The sequence below is a fragment of the Porcisia hertigi genome, chromosome 23, assembly GCF_017918235.1.
Source record: "Porcisia hertigi strain C119 chromosome 23, whole genome shotgun sequence".
Lineage (NCBI taxonomy): Eukaryota > Euglenozoa > Kinetoplastea > Trypanosomatida > Trypanosomatidae > Porcisia > Porcisia hertigi.
The window spans coordinates 250,498-271,567 of NC_090582.1; the positions used below are offsets into that span (position 1 = coordinate 250,498).

Consider the following 21,070-nt stretch of genomic DNA (forward strand, 5'->3'; position numbering starts at 1 on the left):
GAGAGAGAGAAAGAGAGAGTGAAGCCCGAGCAAGACAACCTTAGCCCGCGTTGCGTAGAAGGAGGGCGAGGAGAACAACATTTCTGCTTCCTCTTCTGATAAGCGAGCCATACAAGAACAATGGAAGCAGTCGAAACAAAGCGCCACACAACACGGAAACCGCCACTGCTCACAGCAGACGAGGGGGAGCACAAAAGTGAAGGGGGGAGGGGGCGGGGGGGGGGGGCAGGGTGAGGGAGGTGGAGGCTGGAAAAAAAAAGGGTTTACACAACACATCCATAGTCGCTCCCCCTTCCACAAGAGCGACGTGCTCCAAAGGTGGTGGAGCACGTCTTACGAATACACAAAAAAAAACATTTTTGTTTCTCAAAGGCACGGTACGTGTATACATGTATGCTGTCCTCCCCCCCCCCTCCCCCACCCACCCTCTCCTCCCTTTTCCCTCTCCTCAGAACGGGACCCCCTGTGGCGTGCCACCGTAATATGAGCTCACCTTCCACGCCTGTTCAACCGTCACAGACTCACCCATTCGTGGTGCGAGCCACATCCAGTCCTGCGCTGATGGAGATACTCGTTTCCGCATGTGAGCACGGCCTCCGCCTCAGATCCAAAGCACGTCCGCTCCAGAGGTCCCCCACCCCCCCCCTCTTCCAGGTGCCCTTCATGATGCCCCCTTCGTCATGAGCCGCATCCCCCCCCCCCCGCTTTGCGGCAGATGAGCCTCACCACCCTAAAAGCAGAGAGAGAGCTTTGGGGGGAGGGAAGATGCGTTCACCGTTTCGGGTCACCGCCGCAGAACCCTATCCAGGACCTTGCCACCGGTGTCACTCGCGATACATCCCCTCTGACCTGTCTAGGCTTTAGCTGCTTGGTGATACCATCACCGGCGGTGGTTTGGTTTCGACCAAAAGGCGCGGTGGAAGGGGCGAAGGGAAAGAGGAAAAACGGCCATACGCCTTGCTCACGCTACGCTCACCGCACGCAGAGATTCCTAGAGGGAACCCCCTGCTGAATCGTGTGGCGTCCCCCTCTCCCTCATTTTGCACTTGCGCGTGCTGCTTCAGCATCACCGGAGGAAGCGTTGGAGTGCAGCGTTCTTGCGTGCCTCCACCTCTGGTTTCCTACTGCCGTGCTCATCAGCATCGTCATTATCGGTGTCGGTGGTATGAAGTGACTGCTGGCGACGACGATGGAACGCTGGACTCGACTCCAGCTCATCTTCAAAGTCTTGGCGGAGTTTCCCACGGATGTCGTTGGCCATCGCCAAGGCCTCCTGACGGTCACGCTTCCTTCGCTTCTTTACATCCAACGACGCTGCGGCGAGCATGTCTGCTTCTTCTGCGTCCAGCGCGTCCTTGTCATACACGCCGTTGCGTGCATCGTGCTCCCTCTGCGCGCGGTTCCGCTGCACAATGCGAGAGGCACGCAGCGTTTGCTTGCTGCGCACCTTGTCAGCGCTATCCTTCTTGTCCCACTTCGCCATCTTGCGCTCACGCTGCAGTTCCTGTTTAGACTTGATCTCCCGGGTCTTGGGGGCCTCCTTGTAGCCGAGGTCCTCATCCACCTCCTCGTCCTGACCCACCAAGAGACCGGTTGGCGCGGCTTCACCCAGCGACTTAGTTGCGCGTCGTAGTTTCTTCTCGCGAATCGCCCGTGCCTTTCGGTTCAGGCGAATATTTTCATTGTACTCTGCGAGTCGCTTTTCATTGACGCCGGGGACCTGAATATCCATCGAGATGGTGTCGGGCGGCAGCTTGTCGAGCAGGTTGGTCACCACCCGCTCCTTTCGGTGCCGCTCCGTCTCGTGCGGGTTAGCGTAGTAGAAGTCGGGGTTCGCCTCACCAGAGCCAGGTATCAGCAGTGAGGTGAATCCGCGCGAGTGACCAACGCCAATCACATCCTCAAATGGGCAGAACTTTACCTGTTCAGCGATGTTGCCGTACCCGAGGCCAAATCTCATGTACGGTGAGCACGGCTTGGCCGCGCTGAAGAGGTCTTTCCAGATGTGTACGTTTGTTCCACCGCCAAGTGCAACAAGGCCACTGTTGGAGATATCGAGGGTATGGAAGCTATACGTGATGGCATACTCCTCCAACGTGCGAAGCGTGCGGCAGTCCCAGACTTTCATTTTGTGGTCGCCGCCAAGCGTCAGAAAAAAACGGCCATTCGGATGAAAACAGATATCGTCAATCACACCCTTGTGGGCCTTGAGCTGCAACAGAGGGTCCACCACTGTCGGTGACCAAAACTTCACGACGCCGCGCAGATCGCACGTGGCGGTAACGCCATTGCTCGGGTTCACCGCGAGGCAGCTCGTTGGGTCCCGCATAACCGCAGGGACTTTGGTCCCAACCTCTTGACCAGTGCTCACATCCAGATACTGCATGGTGCTATAGGTGGATGAAGTGGCGACGAGCAGCATGTGCTTCGGTAGGTACCCAAGACGGTCCATGTGCGCCATCTTTGAGAGAATGTGCATCTCCGTACCTTCTTTGGTGTACATGTACACGAAATTCTTCTGCGCGACGGCGGTCATGCTGTGGTCCACAAGAAAGATGGCGTCGGTGATGCGATCCTTGAGTTGGGTTTCGCCTTCCAGCTGGAAAGACTTCCAGCGGATATTGGCCATGTGGCCGCGTAGTCCTGCGAGTAGCAGGTGCGTGCCGTTCAGGGAAAAGTTGAGCTTGTAGGGCCCGAGCTTATCCAGGAGGAGGCTGTACCGTTTCTGCTGGGTCTGCAGATCCACACCATTGGCAATATCGCTCTGGGATATGCGGTCAGCCACCTCGCGATCGTCCAGCTCGAGGCCAGTATTGTTCTCCTCCATTTGATAGTACATGTTCACCTTGGCGAGCCTTTTAGGGGCCTGCCGGTTCAGCTCCTCCCGTCGACGCGCTTCGCGGTTGCGCAGGGCGGCTGTGTCCGTTACCCATCGACCCTGGAGAAATTTCTTCTCATGCTGCGCCGTTTCCTGCTTCAGTTGCTCTGTGCGCTGGTCGACAAGCTCCCGCACCTCCTTGGAGGCCCTCTGCTGCGCTCCACCCCGCCGCGGAGGAGCCGCGGCCGCCAGTGGTGGCGATGAGGTAGTGACCGGCATGATTGGATGCTACTCTGTGTTCGTGTAGGGGAAAGAAGTTTGTGTGGGTGTGGGGGGGGGGGGGGAGCGGGTTGTTATTGGTGATCAAGAAGGGGGAGGGAGGAGACAGTTATACAGCAACGTAGCGGCATGTGAGTGTAGCATTATGCACATCGTGATGTGCACTGTCGAGCTCTGCATGAGAGAGAAGAGTCGAACGGTGGTGCGCGCCCTCCTCTTATATTCCCCCCCCGCATTCCCCCCCTTGCAAGCCGTTGTCAGTCGCAGGTGGTTGACACGGAAGATACACAATGGGGGGGGGGGTACTAGGTGAGGTAAAAACGGCGAGAGGCACAACAGTAGTAATGAATGCGAAAATAAAACGTTCTTGGGAGAGAGAGGAGAGGGGAGAGAGATCGGCACGAGAAATGGTGCAAATAATAAAAAAGAAACGCACCTACAGGCACAGGGATAGAGAGGGGAGGGGAGGGAGGGGGAGAGAAGGGGGAGGGGAGGGGGAGAGAAGGGGGAGGGGGAGGGGGAGGGGGGTAACGGTGGCGGTGGCGGTGAAAAGAGGGTGAGGGGACCTAAAAAGCAGCCAGCTGCCCAGAGAGAGAAAAACTGGAAACACCAAAGGGGAAACAGAACACCAATAATTAACGGTGGAGTTGCTTTTAAATATCGTTTTATTATATCTTTACCTGTGATTGTATATATATATATATATACAGACATATATGCCTGCTCCTTGTATGGAGAGCGTATGAGTGCGCCAATCTTTTCTGTGGATGTACTTCTCATCATCTCAAAGCAACCCAGGAGATGTCTTTAGACGTTGGTTTTTTTTTTTTTGCTCGGCCCCCTTTTTTCATGTTTTTGTGTGTGTTTCCTTCTGATGGAAGTGTGCGGCGGGATGGGGTGGTGGAGTGGAGTGGAATGGAATGGGAGCAAAGCGGAGGAAAGCGTGCATGCGCAGCCACACACACACACGCAACCCTCGGCGCGTGGTTCGTTTCGGTGCCTTCTTCACCCGGAGCTCTTCTGAAGCATGCACATTCTGTGGGGTGAGCTCGGCAAGAGACGAATAGGACAGTTGGCCAGACGGAGAAAAGAAAAAAGATCGGGGAGGGTCGACAGGGGCCGACAAAAAGGCAGCTGAGACGGGGCACCGAGAAACAAAAGAGTATATATACGTATATATATGTATAGATGTATTGATGGTGTGGGGATGACAATGATCAGCACTTCTCTTTTGCGTTATACTCCCCTCAGCAAGGGTAAAGGAGTCCGTCGAGTATGTGTGTGTGTGTGTGTGCCTGCGTGTCTGTCTGCGTAGCCGGGCTCGGTGACTGTTCCTGTTGTACACCGAGTGAGGAGGTTTGAAAGACAAAGATAAAAACGAGGATGAGGTGACCAAAGTGAGGTGGGCTTTGTCATATGAACTGACGCAGCGGTGCTCCGAAAAGCCGGTGGGCGAGAGGACGAAATTATGGAAGGATGCGGCGACCTACACCCGATGGTGTACCCCCCGCCCGCCCGCCCCCCCCCTTCCCCTCCCCGCTTTACCCGACAAGTGAGACTCCTCAATAAATGCCTTTTCTGCTCTTTGCTCCCTATCGGGAGCTTGGCGTCTGGACCTCTACGTTATATGTATGTATATATATGTGTATATATATGTATATATATACTTATTGTATGTCATCCCCTGGGTGCGGCGTATCACACTTTTTCTCCGTCCCCCCCCTCCTCCTCCTCGGTTTACTGTGTTTGTCTCCCTTTTTTTTTTTGAGTCATTTTTATTGAACAGGTGCGCGCTTCCCATCCCCTCCCCCCTCTTTTTTTTTGTCTTCCTTTGTTGTTCAACGGATTTTCTTTTTTTTTCTGTGGGTGAGGGGGAGAGGGGGAGGGGGAGGATGCAAAGAGCGGTCTGCTAAGCATATCGCGATGAGCAAATGATGTGAAACTACAGTAGGACCTCTCCAACGACCCCAGAGAAAGTCGCAAGATGCCCATGAGAACATATGGGGGGGGGTGACGTAGAGCTGTACCAGTGCATCAGTTTTTGTGCGTTCCCTAGCCACCAAAAGGGGAAGAAAAAAAAACAAAAAAGAAAGAGCAGAACGGAAACAAAAGCGAAAAAAACAAAAAACCAACCACAGTGTTGACCAATGACGTGAGGGCTTCACATAGCTGCTAAATGTGTGTTGTGCTCCCCCTCCGCCTCTGATGGTTGCCCCTTGCTGGTCAGGAGCACAAGGCAGTAATGAGAGCCCTCGATACACAGACATATACGTTTTTTTCTTCTTCAGTTTCTCGACCTTCTTACTCCACTATGAACGTCTCAGTACGGGTGTTCAGGCGCGGTACACCAAACCTCACCGCCCCCCCCCCCTTCCACCAAGTCTGCACCAGAGGTGAACGCGGGTTGTCGGGCTGGTGTGTGTGTGTGTCTGTGTAGGGGGGAAGAGGGAGGGGTTAATCGTCCCAGCCGTCGAACCGGTGTCATGTGGCTTAACGGGCACGGCCTCTCCCCTTTCCCCATCCCTCGCTCCTCCACCCGCTGCGCGATCGGCGCCACATGGACATGGTTGCACCGCATGCCGTGGACTCATGGCTGGGCGCCGCCACGGTTCGGTTCGAGCGCCAAAGCAGTGATCTCCGTCGTGCGGAGGTTGCACAAAATGAGGCGCCACGGGTGCAGGCCGGCGCTGCGCCCACAGAGGAGGTGAGAGGGCTTTGGGCCAGAAGCCTCGGCCACTCTGTATGCCGAACGGCTAGTCGCAAGCCTCTGCACCCTACAAGACGATCGTGTGCAGACTCTCCACCCTGACGCCTCGTGGACGGCATGGTGTAGTTCGAGGTGCTCCCGTCATGCACCCGGCACCGGTGGCCCACCACAGCCCAACCTGGCCGCGCGTTGGTGGTGGTGGGGGGGGGGGTCGCATACTCCGCACGCATGTACACCCGCGGCGTTGATGAGGTCGCAGACCCCCCCTCCTCTCACCTTTGTCATTCGACGCGCATGGCCTTTTGCCCTCTGGCATGCCTTGCTTGGATACAACACGCCAGGCCAGCCATGCTCGGCAGCGCATGCGAGCTGTTTTTTTTTTCAGAGAGGCGATTCTCCCTCGAAGAGGTGTGGTAGAGGTGAGGCGATGCACGCAGCATCGCTCTCCCCTTGAGCCGCGCGCCTTCAAGGGCAGCGGGTGCCGTCTATGTAAGGGGGCGCCTCACCCCTCCACTGCCCTTGGCAAAGACACACTGACGCGCACAAAAAATATTTAAAAAAGGATTTTTGGCCGCCCTGGAGAAGGGGAGGGAGGAGGGAATGTCCGCCCGCCCTTGGCAGACCGTCAGGGGACCCCAAAGGCTGCAATCGATGCGCTTCGCGTCGTCTTTTTTTCTCATTGCCTACTTTGGTGCAATTGCTGATCGCGTCGTTGAGTTTTCCATTCCCGGTCGCCAACGACAAACTAGAAAACAAAAGAAAGTCACACGTGAGCAGGGGATCAGCGAAGCCCGAAGAAATTATTTACCTCGGCGCCCAATTCGTTTTCGTGTGCCATCTTCCATAGTTACAGGGTCCGTCTTTAGCGCCATGAGGAGGAAGAGCGAGTCTGTGATACACTCACTTATATGTCTGTGAAAAAGTTGATCTATTTACGTGAACAGAAGCCCAAGCTTCCGCTCCTCTTGCCCCACACCTAGGCGCGATAGATACCAGGGTGAGGGTGAGGAGGAGGAGGGGGGGGGGAGGGGAGGGGCGACCAATATTCAAGGACTGCACGCGTACAGTTTTTTTTTCTAGAAAGCGTGGCGACCACCGGTCGTTTAGTGTCTGTCTGCACCACGCCATCAGTCCGTAAAACAGACTCGCTGCTGCTTGTATGCGGTTTGGCTTTTCTTTCCTGCGAGGGTGTGTCCAAGGTCCGTGTGAGTGTGAAGGTGCGTCGGTGTCGGTGTCGGGGGTGGGGGGAGGGGGGGGCACGCTCCCTAATGAGAGATGATCTTCATTGCTGAACGCACGTCTTGACGGATGCTGAGGTAGCGCAGCTTTTCCTCTGCCGACATGAGTTTTAGATACCCCGAGTCCTTGACTTCACGAATGTGGTCCAAAGGCATTATGAGCAAGCTACTCGTTTCCTTCAGCATTTGGAAGAGTACCTCCACCACGGCACCACCAAGCCCAGGCGTGCTCGTGAGTGGAGTCATTGCCACCTTGTAGGCGGTCACGTCTTGCTTGTACACAAGCGCGCCACGGTCGTTCGCCACGAAGCTCTTGAGGTGAGTCGAAATACCCCGATAGAGGCACACACCCAAGGTGCGCACAAAGGAGGATGGCCCGCCATCCCCATACACAAGTTGGTGGAGGTTCATTGTGTGTGCGCGCCCCCGGGCGGCGTTGGCGCCCAAGACGAACGGGGCAGGGAGAGCCCCATCGGTCGTGGGTAGCAGAACGGACCCGGGAATGTTACCGTCACCACCATTGGCCGCCTCTGCTGCCGCTCCCCGTGCCACTTGCCACAGAAACTCTTGTTGCTGCTGCTGCACTGCTGCTCCGATGGCGCTGCTGCTAGCCTTTTGCGTCGATGTCGGCCGCTGGGGTGCCTGCCCATTGGACAATCGAATAAACTCGGAAGCCATGTCGAACTGGCGTGTAATGTAGTAGCAGAACAGAGTGCAGGCGCGCGTGCAGGGTGGCGCAACCGTGTCTACATCATCCCTCTTGGAGTCTGCCTTGGGCAAGTAGTCGCTCTTCAACTGATAGTGCTGCAAAATCGAAAGAGAACGAAGGAGAATCGCTTGCACGCACGTGTTTAGCACGCGCTCCGATCGCTCATCGAGCGCCTCCAGAGCCGAGTTGCGCGCCTCCTCGAGGTCTTGAAGAAGCCGTGGGAACTGCTCGAGGAGCGGGGCGCAGATGACGTCTATCGTGTCACTGAGGCTCATAAGGGACGACTGGGCGAAGAGCAGCATTCGAATTGCACAGCGCTGTGACTCCGTCTTTGGTGGCTTCAGCAGCTCCTCCTCTGACTTTGGCTTGACCCGCCAATTATCCCGATCGCTGCGCAGCGAGTCCAACACTTTCCGAAGCTCCGTATCGAGGTAGTTGCCGACGTAAACGAGCGTCGCCTTGATGAGGTCGTACACGTACGGGCCAACTTCTCTTGGAATCGCGTACGTCTTCACACGTCCCGTCACCTCCGTCAAACACGTCACCACCTCCTTCATCTTAGCCATGTGTGCCTCGCGTAAGTCGAAGAAGTCATCCGGGATGGCATGTAGGCTGCGAGTGTACTTCTCCTCAATAAGCGTGAAGTACCTGTTCAGCAGGTCCAGCTCCGTGCGCTCGCGGCTGTAGGCGCCTCGATCACCGAAGATGACGTCTACAAAGCGGCTGAGAAACTCAACCTCGTTGGCGCTGAAAACGTTTTTGAGCTCCTTCACGTACTCTTGATAAAAGGTGTAGAGCCGTGCTTCAATCGTGTGGTAGTAGGCAACGATATCCGCGACTCGTGCGCCGCAACGACGCTTCGTGCGCGGGGACAGGCCTCCCTCCGACTGGATTATCGACGTCGCCTGGGTCTCGGCCAGTTTAATCTGTTGGCTCAGGAACGGCTTGACCACGCCGTCTGTGACGCGAGACAGCAACTGCTGACGGGCTGTGCTGGTGGTGCCGAAGATGGTCTCAACGACCACGACGTTTCGGCGAATGCGATCGAGCAGGAAGCGAAAGGCCGTCTGGAGTGCCTTGTCATAGTGCTGACGGTAGTGGTCCATCGCACGCAACTCGGATGTCTGTGGCAGGGGTGGCAACCCCGGCAGCGGCTTTGGGCTCCATTCACTGTGCAAGACCAGGCCCAAATCATTGATAGAGCGGGAAAAAAACAGTGATAGGAGTGCATCATTCGATGGCGTTAGCGTATTGTACAAGGAGGAGATGCGTCCAAGTGTCTTGAGCAATGCACGGCCGTACGCTTGATGCATGGCCGTCTGCGGATTCTCATTGTAGAAGTCATTGAAGCATGTCACGACGTGGAAGAGATCCGACACGAGCTCGTTGCGCAGCCAGTCCACGTAAATTTGAATGTTCTCGATGTTGGTAACCAAGTTACCGAGCTCGTTCGACAGCATCACGAGCCGCTGGCACCATTCCACCTGGGCCTCGGTGCAGAAGCGAAGGGCGAAGAGTCGGTCAAGTCCGGCTGCGACTGCGGCGGACTCGGCGCGCTGCATGCGCACCTGTTTCAGGTCTACAATCGCCTCCCCATCGGCGCCTCCACCGCCGTCTTCCATCGCTGCTGCCGCCTCGTCGTCGTCGCCGAGGTCTTCAGGCTCAACTTCGCTGTCTTCGTACATGGTGTTACCACCCACGCCGCCACGTGCATTGACCGCGTCGTCAGGATTGTCGCCTACCTCGCCTTCGCCAGAAACAGATTTGGCGGAGCGCGCGGGTGAGAGCGAGCGTGCCTGGCGACGAGGGGAAACACGGTTACTTGCGGCCCCACCTTGACGTCGCCCACCGCTGCGAAACACGCGGGGTCGGCGCGTGTTGTCCGTTGGCTGAGCATCGGTTCTTGGAGAGAGTGCAGTCGCTGAGGCAGACCGCTTCAATACATCCTCATGAGCACCTGTCTCTGTATTCGCATCAGACCCTGCCCAGTGAGAGGAGGTCGACACAGCGCGTGTGACCGTGGGGCTTCCATGTTTTGAGGCGTTACTTTTCGACGAAGGTGCGGCGGTGTTGACGACTGTGGTGTAAAAGCGGGGGCGGAAGACGGAGACGCGCCCAGCGGCCCAACGCGCTGTGACAGCTGCGCGCTGCATCTTTCGAGCCGCTGAGATGGCTGTGAGCAGCCCGCGCAGATCACTTCTAGAGATGGCTGTCATCATTTTGAGGTAGCGCAGCAACTGCGACACAGACTTGCCACGTTGCACGCGTGCGTTGGACTGGGCGAGATGCTGCTCAATACCCGCCGTCGCCGCCTGGGCATTGCTTACTCGATTTTCGTACATCTGGAGACGGGCAGAGGTGCCCTCGAGCCCGAGTCTGACCGCCGCCAACCTCCGCTTTTCTTGTTTTTCAATTCGCTTGCACTTCACCTCCTCGCGGTGCAGGAACGCCTCCTCCTCCTCGAGAAGGCGGCGCACCTCCTCCGACGCCTCCTCCAGCGTGGATGTGAGCTGGCCGGCAAGGCTCGCGAAGTCGGTGTTGGTAGCACCAATGCCGTCAGGACGACCGTCAGCGCCCGTGCCACCAAGCCTCTCAGGCACCGCCCCTACTCGAGCCCGCACACTCATTGGCATTCGACTGTTGCCAAACAGCGACGTGCCCTCGCTGTTCAGCAGCCGTGCAGCCTCGTTGTCTGCACGCCCGTCAGCAGTGCCGTTCCCGCTACCGAGTGCCACTCCAGTTCCACTGCCGCTGTCATTGGCACCACCAGTGCCGCCTGTCGCGAGGTGACGTTTCTGCTTGGTGCGGTGTTTCTGCAGCACGGGATACAGTAGCCGCTGCGCGATGTTGTTCACGAAGATGGAGGGGGAGAAGGCGATGGTGGTAAAAAGGGAGCGGTCCACTATTACTTGCCGACTGAGCATGGCGGACTCCATTGCCGTCTCTGCATCCAATGCCGTGTGAGCCGGGACTGGCGTTGCATCCAGCGGGGACGCCTCAGCCGCGGCAGAACGGACCCCGTCACCATTTACCACGGAGGCCGCCGCACCACCCCCAGAACCACCGCGGGGCGTGACTTCAGTGATCTGCGAGCGCGGCCCGCTTTCTCCAGAGGTCGTAAGAGCAGTAGCAGCAGGGGAGCCGGCACGTGGCGGTGCTCCTGGAATAGCCGACGGACCTACCAGCCGCGGTGCTGGCGCGCGTTCGAGCAGTGCGGCCCCTTGTGGGTGAGACGCGGAGGCAGCAAGCGGTGCTGTAGGTACAACGGATCCCTCACTTTCCCCATTACCAGTATGGTATAGTTGCCTGTCGACTGCATCCGAGCGACGAAAAACGCGGCGCGGCCGCCGCGGTCGCCCATTCATGTCTCCGTCCATGGCTGATCTCCGATCGCACCCAAGAGAAAATAAAAAGGTCAAAGCAACGAAAATACGTGAACGGGATTATATATATATATATTTATATATATATATATGGTATGGTGTGTGTGTGTACGTGCGCGTCACTCAACAGGAAATGGAGATTAAATGGAATACTGGTAGCTCGATGCACGGCATTGAGCGGGAGAGATGGAGGGGGGGGGGAACCGTGCGTGCAGCTAGTACGTGTGTGTGTGTATGCATATAGATATTTTTGTGTATGTGTGTAGATGGGTACGCCCCCGAAACTGGAAACGAAGAGGGGGGGGGGCGGACACGCACAGGGGTGAAAAAAAACAGCAAGGAGAAAGGGAGAGCAGGGCAGGCAGGCGAGCGGTAGGTGGGTGGTGGTGAGACTCAGCACACCAGATGCATCAATATTCTCTGTGTGTATCAAAAAAAAAAACGGTATGCCAGTTCATGATTCAGTGGCCGGGACGGTGGTGAACATAAAACAGGAGACCGGTTTAGTAGCGAGGGGGAGAGTGTGTGTGTGTGTGTGTGTGTGTGTGAAGAGATGCTCAAGTGTTTGCCAGCGGCAGACACCATTACACACATCGATGATGATGAGGTTGAGGAGGACTACTTTTTTCACTCGTGTAAGCTTATAAACACCAGCAAATGCCCGCGCTTGAATGCACATACACACGCAACACACAGAGAATGCAGAGGGGAAGAGAGAAGGAATGTCAGCAGCGCGAGACATCACGTACGTTGTGTTACACCTGCCTCACAATGCACCCCCCCCTTCACACCCTACCGTGTGTGTGTGTGTGTGTGTGGGTGTGTGTGTGTGTAACAAGTGGGAGGATAAAACATGTGATGTAGGCATTAGTACTAGACGGTGTCGGCGCTGATAGCGCCGATGTAAACAACGGCAAAGAGGAGCGACATGAGAGGAGGAGGAGACGGGGTAGTGGTGGTGGTGGTGAGAGAGAGAAAGAAAAGTAATGAAGTGGTGATTCAAGGGTATGAACACAATACAGACACACACACACACACACACACACACACGCAGGGTATACAGACCACAGATCCCTGCCCACTCTCTATTCGCTCTCCTCCAAAGACCGAGACCCATCACACGAAAAATTGTATTACAAACAAACAACCCAGCAAAGCAAAGCAAAAAAAAAGGGGGTGGCGAACAGCGAGTGGCCATCAAAGCGAAATATGAAAGCCAGTAAAATCCAACCAATGGCAAAGATCGTCCCCCCTCTCTTTCTCTCTCTCTCTTTCCATCGATTCATGGTTGCGTATCCCCCTTTTTCGCTCGGTCATTGTCACGCTCGTGGTATCTCCCCCTTCATGACCTTTTTTTTTCTTTTAGGGTGGGGGGAGGGCGAGGACGCTAAAGACATGTCTACGCATGCGCCATGACCGGACCACCAACAATCCCTTGCGCGCCCGTTATACATCTGTCAAAAAAAAAGCACACAACATGAGGCACGACCAGACAGAGGGGGATTCATTTTTTTTTTTCGTGGGGGGGGGGGACTGAGGTCTGAGTGGCGAAGAAGAGGGTGAGACATGGACATTCATGAGAGCGCACTTCAAAGAGAAAGTTAGGGTTGGTGGGGGCGGGAGTGCCAAGGTGAATAACAGGCGGGCGCCGACAGAGGAGAACAGAGACTTGAAAGGCAGGGAAAACTGTGCGATGCGGCGGCGGCGGCGGCGGCGGCGGTGGTGGTGGTGGTGGTGGAAGGGAAAAGAGCGGTGGCGGGGGGGGGGTAAGCTGGAAAAGCCGCCTGCGTGTTCCCTTCTTCTCCCAATGGCAGGCATGTAAGCGACGAAGGCACCGAGAACCCTTGCCAGAAAAAAAACGCCCAAGAAAGCGAAGGGGTGGTGGTGGTGGGTGGGTGGGTGGAAGCAAACTCGCAGCTGTGTGTGTGTGTGTATGTGTGTGTGACGCAAACGCATACACGAGTGCGACCCTGCGGAAAGGAAACAAAAACAAAACGACTACACAACGCCCGCGTTTGAGTGAACACACCGCTTCAGGTGTGCCCCGCGTTGCCACACCGTCTCGCTCTCAGTGGAGGCGAGCAAAGCACAATGTTCATTTGACAAGGAGGAGTTAGTTTTTCTTTTTAGCAGCTGCCTCCGCCGATGCCGATGCCGCGGCGCCTGATGCGGCGCCGCCCTTCCTCTTGGCGCTGCGTCGTGTGGACTTGAGCGGAGTCGGATTCTTTTTGCTGCGCGAGCCAGGGATGCAGCTGCGGCACCAAACACATATAAAAAACGTGCAAAGCGCTGTGATGAAGCCAATCAAGAAAACAGCAATGATCCCGTTGTAAAAAATCTTCTCTGAATCCACGACGAGGTTGAAGAACATGTCTGCCATCTCATTGCCGATAGAGGCCCACTCACCGGCCTGTGCTGCGGACACAGCGCCCTTGATGGCCGTAATAACACCACTGGGCATTTGAACGCCGTAAATATAGTAAGCAAAGAAGAGCTCTATCCATATCTTGTAGACGAACTCGTACAGAACGACTACGCTCACCAGCGCAGGTAGAACAACGAATGCGATGATGGCAGCGGCCACGACAAGACCAATCGGCACGAACGCGTAACTCATCATGCGTAAAACCAGCTTTGCCAGATCCATGAACGGCATATCCGGCCACTTCCCAGACACTGGCTTCACTTCTGCGTATATGGTCGCCGCCTTATTGAAGTAGTGCTGCGATGTCTTTGCGTACGACTCAGCGACAGGGATATAGGAATGGATCAAGTACTGCACCAGACCACGCGCAGTTAGGTATAGTGTCCGGCAATGCGCAGCCAAGAAACGGTAGAAGAACACGTAAACCTGCACGTAGTTGTTCGTCGACGTCACTACCGGCTGACGCTCGAGCCACGCTTGTGACTCGGCGATGCATGTCTTGGGCAAGTTGCCGCCGTACATGCGCAGTGTCTTCAAGTCGTACACAAGCAAGTCGTCCTGCTTCGCAGCCAGCCTCTTCTCGAGCTCCGCAACATTCTGTGGAGCGTGCACGCGGGCCTCATTTAGCTCTGAGCGCGCATCGCCTACGGCCGCCGATACCGGCCGGCGGTACTCGTGAATTCGGAAGAGATACTCCTCAACGGTCTTCACACACCCCTGCGGCAGCTCCTTGGCCGAGTAGCGAATCATGTCCACTGAGTCTACACTCCGCTTTGCCTTCTCGGTGGTCTCGCGCGCCCTCTCCACCTCATTCTGTCCACGCTGATTGGATGAAATACCTCGGCGCTTGTCGTCCTCACGGCGCACCTTCTCCGCATCAGCCTTCACAGAAGTGGGCCGAGCCTCAGACTTCCTGTTTGCTGTCGAGGTTGTTGGCGACGGCTCCTCTGCCGCAGCAGTATCTTGGGCACGCGCAAACGCCATTGTAGCGACCACGACAAGCACCGCGAGGGCGATGCACCATAGGGTGCGCTGACGAAAAGAAAAAAGCTTCATGTTTCGTGTGTGTGTTTCTTTTTGATATTGAGCTTTTTTTTCCTCTCTCTCTATCCCTGCCTGTGTTCACCCCTTCCTTGACCGCGTCGTCCGTTGTTGAGGTTTATCTGGGCAATTTTGTTGTGCTTTTTCTGGTTGAACTCGACGAAGTGTAGGTGCGTGCGTATGTGCAGTGTCGTGTGTAGGTGTGTCGAGTATTATACGAATCTGTCTGTTCTGTTTTGTTTTTTTTGTTCGGATTCAGCACAGTCGATCCTCCAAAAAAAAAAAGTCACACACACACACACAAACACGAAAAAAAATGGGGTTAATTATCTAAACGGTGCGTATAGAAACGGTGTCGATGCCCGTGACAGCAATCACGAACAAACCAAACACGTTGAGCTCGCAAACAGCGCGTTTGTGACGACTAACACGCTGGATAAACCTCTTCTGTTGTCTGGTGGGTCGTTGGCAACGGGGAAGGGGGGGGGGGGTATGGGGAAGAGCCTCCAGCGAGCACCGGCGGAAAAAAAGGCGTTAATAGGGTGAAGTAATGAAAAGACGAAAAAGAAAAAGAGGGGCAGTCGGTGTTTGGGGGGGGGGGGATCGCGGCACTTGTAACGTTTGTGTGTAGTGAATCGAGGGGGAGGGGGGAGAGGAGGAGAAGGATTATTTCGTGGCCAACCAGGAAAAGGTGCCGCTGGGAAAACGGGCGGAAGAAAGCGGGGGACCGTAGGAGGGATGAGGGGGTCTCGCGACACCCCTTCACGGCCTGTCCGAAGGCGCACCACCACTGAGCCTTCATCGCGTAGAAACATTACATGCGCGGCTTTCTATGTGTGTGTGTGTGTGTGTGTGCCCCCCCCCCCCCAAATCATGAGCGTTGTTTTACACTGTGCCTTTTTTTTGCTTGTTTATTTTTCCTGTTTTTTTTTTTTGCTTCGCTCCATTTCACTACAGTGACGCTACTTAACGGCGCAGCGCCACCGTAGAAAATTTTCGATCACAGCTGGTGATGCTCCGGCCCTGGCGACCCGCTTTGTAGGCGGCGTTCACAATCAGCAGAACATCGTAGATGTCCTCAAAGGCAAAAAAGTTAATCTTGTTGTTGTTGCCCGTGCCAACATCAACGCGTATGTGACGATTGCGGTAGAAGAACATGACAGCGAACGGATCTCGATCGTGGCCAAGCTCGTAGAGGTCGTTGAACGCGGTCACCTCACGGGTGTCCACAAAGTAGATGGTGCAGTACTTGCGCACCTTGGGCGCGAGTTCGCTTAGCAGAGCGTCCATCTGACGCGTGCGCAGGTAGTGCTCGTCAACGTTGGCCGACAAGAGCGCGGCCGCCACCACCGACGTCTCTGTGTTCCCGTTGTCTCCGTTCGCATCCTCGCGCGTGCGCTTACGAGTGATGGGCGTCGACGACGACAAATTCAATGGCACTTCTGCTGCTGTGGATGTCGACTTTGCGGCGCTGAGATGCGTCTGTCGACTGTACTCCTCCGCCTCCTCTGCTGCAGAAGTGTAGCTGCTAAATCGAATCAGCACCAGTTTGTCTGCGGAGTCCAGAACAATGCGACGGTCTACGTCCCAAGCGCTATGCAGAGTGATAATGTTGGCCATTTCGTCGCACGGTTTTTTTTTGTATGCGCTGCGCAGCCACGGGCCCTCTCTTTTTGCCCCTCGTCTCTCCTCCCTTCACCCCCCCTCCACGAGAACAACAGTGCGGTGATACAAGCCGTTGCCTCTTGCTGATCTTTGCTCATCCAATAATCCTCGAGCCCTCTGATCAGGAAAACCGACCACAGTAAAGAGCACGAGGAAGGAAACGAGAGGAGGAAGACAGTTATGACCACAATGAGTAAAGATGTGAGATCTACAAATCCAATCAGGCGACTCACAACTTCAATTGGAGAAAACAACTATATGCGCGCGTGCGTGCTCGTCCTGTATACACACCAAAGACAAACGAGAAGTGGAGAAGACGTGGTGGCATGTGTGGAGGTGTGAGCTTTGTGCGTGTGTGTGTGTGTGTCTGGGCAGTGGAGGGAAGAACTACAAAGCCCACCCGCCCCTCTGCCTCATAAACGCGCAGGTGTACACGAGGTGATCTTGTTCAGAAAATAAGTCCTTTGATGTTGTTTGTTTGCTTTTATTTGCCCCTATTGAACCTGCCACCAGACGAGCACGCGCATGTCGTCGCCAACGCGAGCGCGGCGAACATGGAGTGATTCATGTTAGAGCATCCCGAGATAAATATCGCTCCTCTCCTTCCTCCCTGCCCTCCCCTCCCCACCAAAATAAAAAAAAATTGCCCACTACTACTAATCTATCCCCCCCCTCCCCCTCAAACACGAAAGCAGCCATGACGACCACCATCAAACCGAGTTTGCAAAGAGTGAGAGGAAGGCCTACGGATCCCCAATACCGCTGTACACATGCATAAATGCAATCTTCTACTTGTACATGTTTGCGTCAAGTGTCTTCACCAGAGGAGGAGAGAGAGGGGAATCGTAATGTGCAATGCAACAGAGCAAACGGCGGCGGCGGCAGCGGGGGAGGGAGGGGGGAGGGGGAGAGGGGGAGGGAGGCTGTGTCTCAGCGTTTTTGTCTCAGGCCGGAGGCCGACCAGGTTTCACTCCATTTCTCAAGAAATGTATACCGTGTCGCTCTGTGAGCACCGGGGTACCCGTACAAGCCGGGGGGGGGGGGGGGTAGTCAAACATTACAGACTCTAGCAGGTAGACTTGTTCCTCAGGTCGAGCCCCGCACAGACGACCAACACACACACACACACACACACATCTACACCACACACCAGTGCCTCATTTCCAGGATTGCCATGTCTTCGATGCCATCAATTGTTAGACGACAAGACTAAAAGCACTCTCGGCTCTGAGGGGTGCAGATCACTTGCCGATTTCATAGAGTGGCGTGCTCCGGGGTGCCCATTACGCCGGCGTGATTAAGGGGTCGCGCAGTGGACTGTGATGGGGAGGGGGGGAGGGGGGAGCGTACTTGGGTGTATGGGGATAGATGAAAGTAGGGTCATTACAGGGGGACTACAATGCCGTTTCGGGCCATCTGCACGGGAATGGGGTTAGAAAAGGTGTTGTGTGCAGGGCAGGAGGCAGGGCAGGGCACGACTCCTGTCGTGCCGCATGGGACATACCCAGACGACTTCCCCCTCCCCCTCCCCCATTGCGGGGGTGAGAGTATCGAGGGAAAGAGGGGGGGAGAGGAGGAGGAGGAGGAGGAGGGCTTTTGGAACGGCGAATCCATTGAGACAAAACCAAAGGCGAGATGAGGCCGTCATCATACAGAGCCACGCGGTGGAGTGCTGGCAGCCACGCCACTGGATCAACAAGGGACACCCAACTAAGGTCACCCACGAGCCGGTGAGACCCGTCGGTAAACTGAATTCGTATCCATGTTTGATGGGTACCACTGCGCTTCATCGTGTAGTCACGGGGCCCAGTATTTGGCTCCGTGTCGCTGCCAACTCGCTACGCACCGGTGTTTGGCTCCCTGACACCCCGTCCAGGAAGGGAGGCGACGTCGTCTTTTGTTTCATTTGCCGTAGCGAACGTCACGACGCCAGTCTTGATGCAGAGGTTAAAATGCCCTCCACCACCTTTTGCACCAGCCATGCACGCTGAACGTCTTGCGCGGCCGACCCTGCAGCAACAACTTGGGCGGTGACCGATGGCCCCGACGCCGTCGCAGGCGCTGCGCCGCCCCGCTGCATGCCTCGGCCTCGGCCGTAAGAGCCATACCCAGCACCGAATCCAACAGCACCGCCGCGATTCGCGTAGCGGAGACCATAGGGTGAAGAGGCCCCCAATCCCACACCCCCGCTCAGCGTCGCAGCAGTGGCTGACACGCTCAGCTGAGAGCGGACGTGTTGCCAGACTCGGAACTCGGCACAAGACTCAGCGTTGCCGACAGTCACGTGTCTCACACAGCGCTCCCGCTGCCCTGACGCGATGGATACGTCTTGAGTGGCCAGTCGGTAGCTATGCGACACCTTGGGGGCCGTAGGCGCCGCTGCCGTCCCCGATAGGGCGGCGATGCTGGCGGCTGGGGAGGCCTGGGGAGGCGATGATGCTGTCGTCGTCGTTGGCGGCGCAGCCACCGTGTGTGAGGCGGATGCAGTGGGAAGAAGTGGGCTGTCCACTGTGAGGACGGCAGTAGTCCCGACGATGCGCAGCGACTGCTGAAATACCCCCGAGTAGTTTTGATCCTCGTCGGTGGAATAAAGAGTCGTAGTGCCGCTGCTGCCGCTGCCGCCGGGTGTGGCGATGTGGAGGGAGATGGAGAGATACGGTGGACGCACAGGTGCGGTGCGACGGGCTACGGATTCTCCCGTTCCATCGCTTTCCCCGGCGGTCCCTTGAATGCCGTAGTACATCTCCGCCTGTACGCAAAGCGGCTGGTGCGTGTCGGACGTACGGCGTAGCACACGACCAACTATCATATCAGGGCAAGTCCAGTCGAGTAGGTGCAGCACGACCGCCACGGCATCCCAACCAAGAGTCCCCATGATGCCAAGAGAGGCAACCGCCGCTGATCCAGCCGGAAGAGGACCTCCAGGGCTAACCGCCACCATGGAGATGTGCCGCACCGCGCCGATCACGCTTGCTGCCGGATCCAGTGCAATGGAGGTTGGGACAGGTGTCCCGGCCCCCGGTTTTGCTTCCTCCTCCGCCCTCGACCCTGGGACGTTCGGCGTGGCAGTCGCGGGAGTGCTCGCTGTGGCACTACCTGAGCTTTTCTCAGGGGCGGATAGTGCCTGCCTACTCACGCCGCCGGCTGACGACTCTGCGTCTTGAAGCGCGCTACCGAGGGCCGAACCCATGAGGTCGAACACCGAGAAACCACCGTCGCCGTCGAATGCCGGCGCTGCTGTTTTTGTTGAGACTTTTGTAAAGACATTGCTGTTCCTGGCGAGGAGAGTTTGCGCAGGATTCGAGGCCACCACCGACCCCTTGCCGCTAGACCTGCCCGTGACGCGCCGCACACCGAGCACCTCTCGCAGTTGTGCCACCGCTGTGACGGACCATCCGCGACGGCAACCGCCGCCACGGTAAAGGAAAAGTCGCTTCATCTCCGGCTGGCCACGTATCGAGCCTGCAGCAGCGGCCGCACAGGTTGCCAGTGTCTCCGCCGACAGGGCGCAGTCCACCACAATCTGCTTATCACGCTCAAGTAGCCACATCAGCACTACGCAAAGTCCAGCCTCGTCGCAGTCTGCGCCGTAGTCGACAAGATACACAACCTCCACGTCGTCCACGAGATATTTGGCCGGACTGCCAGACACCATAGGGGTGGGAGTGGTGCGTGTCGCACCCGGTCGCCATGACCCAAGGCCTGTATTTGTCGGCTTCGCTATCGGAGAGGGCGACGGGCTGCGGCTGCGGTCACCGCTCATGTCTGAAGCGACACCCTGCGTATCCAGGAATGGCTTGAAGAACAAACTCCACGATGTCGCGATGACGCAATCCTTTTCCTCTGTGGGGACGGACGAGACTCTGGCATTTGACATAGCAAACGAAGTAGTGACAGCTCCTGTCGCGCTGATCGCCTTGGGCTCCTCGCCTGCGAGACCGTCCGACGCACACACGCGCACCTCGGCTACGGACGGGTCCTCTCTGGTGGTGACACTTCCCCTGACCTCTGGGAGGCGATAAAACTCCACACATCGCGCAGCGGCTACACGGGCCGCCTCTGCTGAAGCTTTCTTATCCGCGTCGCTGACAGCTGCTGCAACGGTGGTTCCCTTCAAGACATTGCTGCTGTGGCTCACCTTTGCGTCATCGGTACCCACGACAGTGCTGACACGGAAGCCACCGGCGTGGATAGCCCACCATTGCTGGAACACACTCGATCCAGTGCCGATGATGGCCACACGCGGTGTTTCAGAGCCCCCCTCAGTAACACGGCTCGCTGGATGCAGCAGTCCGTCATAGTCTGTGAGACCACCGCTACCACGAATATGGCCGGGTAGAAACAGACTACTCCCTCGCCCAGTGCCGCCTGCGCGGTGAAGAAGCCCTGTCGAGACGCCACGACCACGACTCCTGAAGCTGTCAGCGTTGAAGCCCTGCCAACTCATGAGTGATCATATATATATATATATATATATGGAAATATAAAGTACCAAGTATGTCCCTGTGTAATGTATGTATGGATGTATGGATGTATGTATGTGTGTGTGTTTGTTTGTGTGCACGTGGCCGTGTAACTCTCAACAGTACAGCACCATCAACGAGTGTAGGGGGTGGGGGGGTGGGGGGTGGCTCTGCGTCGTTTCTGTTTCGTTGTTGTTTTTTTTCGATGCGATACAGGCCTCACTTTCCGAAGCGACACGTATAAAAACAAGAAACAAAAAGAAAGAAAGACGAGCCCCTCTGTGTGTCGTGAGTGGTGCCGCGAGGGCTTCCAAACACGAAAACTACTTTTGTGGCCTGTGC

The 21,070-nt window shown here is 56.3% G+C and overlaps 5 protein-coding genes across 5 annotated transcripts; all 5 read right to left on the minus strand.

Moving 5' to 3' along the window:
* Positions 1-1,066: 1,066 nt before the first annotated feature.
* Positions 1,067-3,097, minus strand: JKF63_04837 (uncharacterized protein; the record flags this gene model as incomplete). The annotated part of the gene is made up of 1 exon (XM_067900809.1): positions 1,067-3,097. The coding sequence occupies one exon, from the start codon at positions 3,095-3,097 to the stop codon at positions 1,067-1,069; it is 2,031 nt and encodes a 676-aa protein (XP_067757009.1).
* Positions 3,098-7,069: 3,972 nt separating this feature from the next.
* On the minus strand, positions 7,070-11,128 carry JKF63_04838 (uncharacterized protein; the record flags this gene model as incomplete). The annotated part of the gene is made up of 1 exon (XM_067900810.1): positions 7,070-11,128. The coding sequence occupies one exon, from the start codon at positions 11,126-11,128 to the stop codon at positions 7,070-7,072; it is 4,059 nt and encodes a 1,352-aa protein (XP_067757010.1).
* A 2,119-nt stretch (positions 11,129-13,247) lies between these two features.
* JKF63_04839 (uncharacterized protein) lies at positions 13,248-14,615 on the minus strand (the record flags this gene model as incomplete). Its single annotated transcript, XM_067900811.1, has 1 exon — positions 13,248-14,615. One exon carries the CDS (start codon positions 14,613-14,615, stop codon positions 13,248-13,250), a length of 1,368 nt encoding a protein of 455 aa, XP_067757011.1.
* Positions 14,616-15,566: 951 nt separating this feature from the next.
* On the minus strand, positions 15,567-16,220 carry JKF63_04840 (uncharacterized protein; the record flags this gene model as incomplete). Its single annotated transcript, XM_067900812.1, has 1 exon — positions 15,567-16,220. One exon carries the CDS (start codon positions 16,218-16,220, stop codon positions 15,567-15,569), a length of 654 nt encoding a protein of 217 aa, XP_067757012.1.
* Positions 16,221-18,186: 1,966 nt separating this feature from the next.
* JKF63_04841 (uncharacterized protein) lies at positions 18,187-20,712 on the minus strand (the record flags this gene model as incomplete). The annotated part of the gene is made up of 1 exon (XM_067900813.1): positions 18,187-20,712. One exon carries the CDS (start codon positions 20,710-20,712, stop codon positions 18,187-18,189), a length of 2,526 nt encoding a protein of 841 aa, XP_067757013.1.
* Between the last annotated feature and the right edge of the window lie 358 nt (positions 20,713-21,070).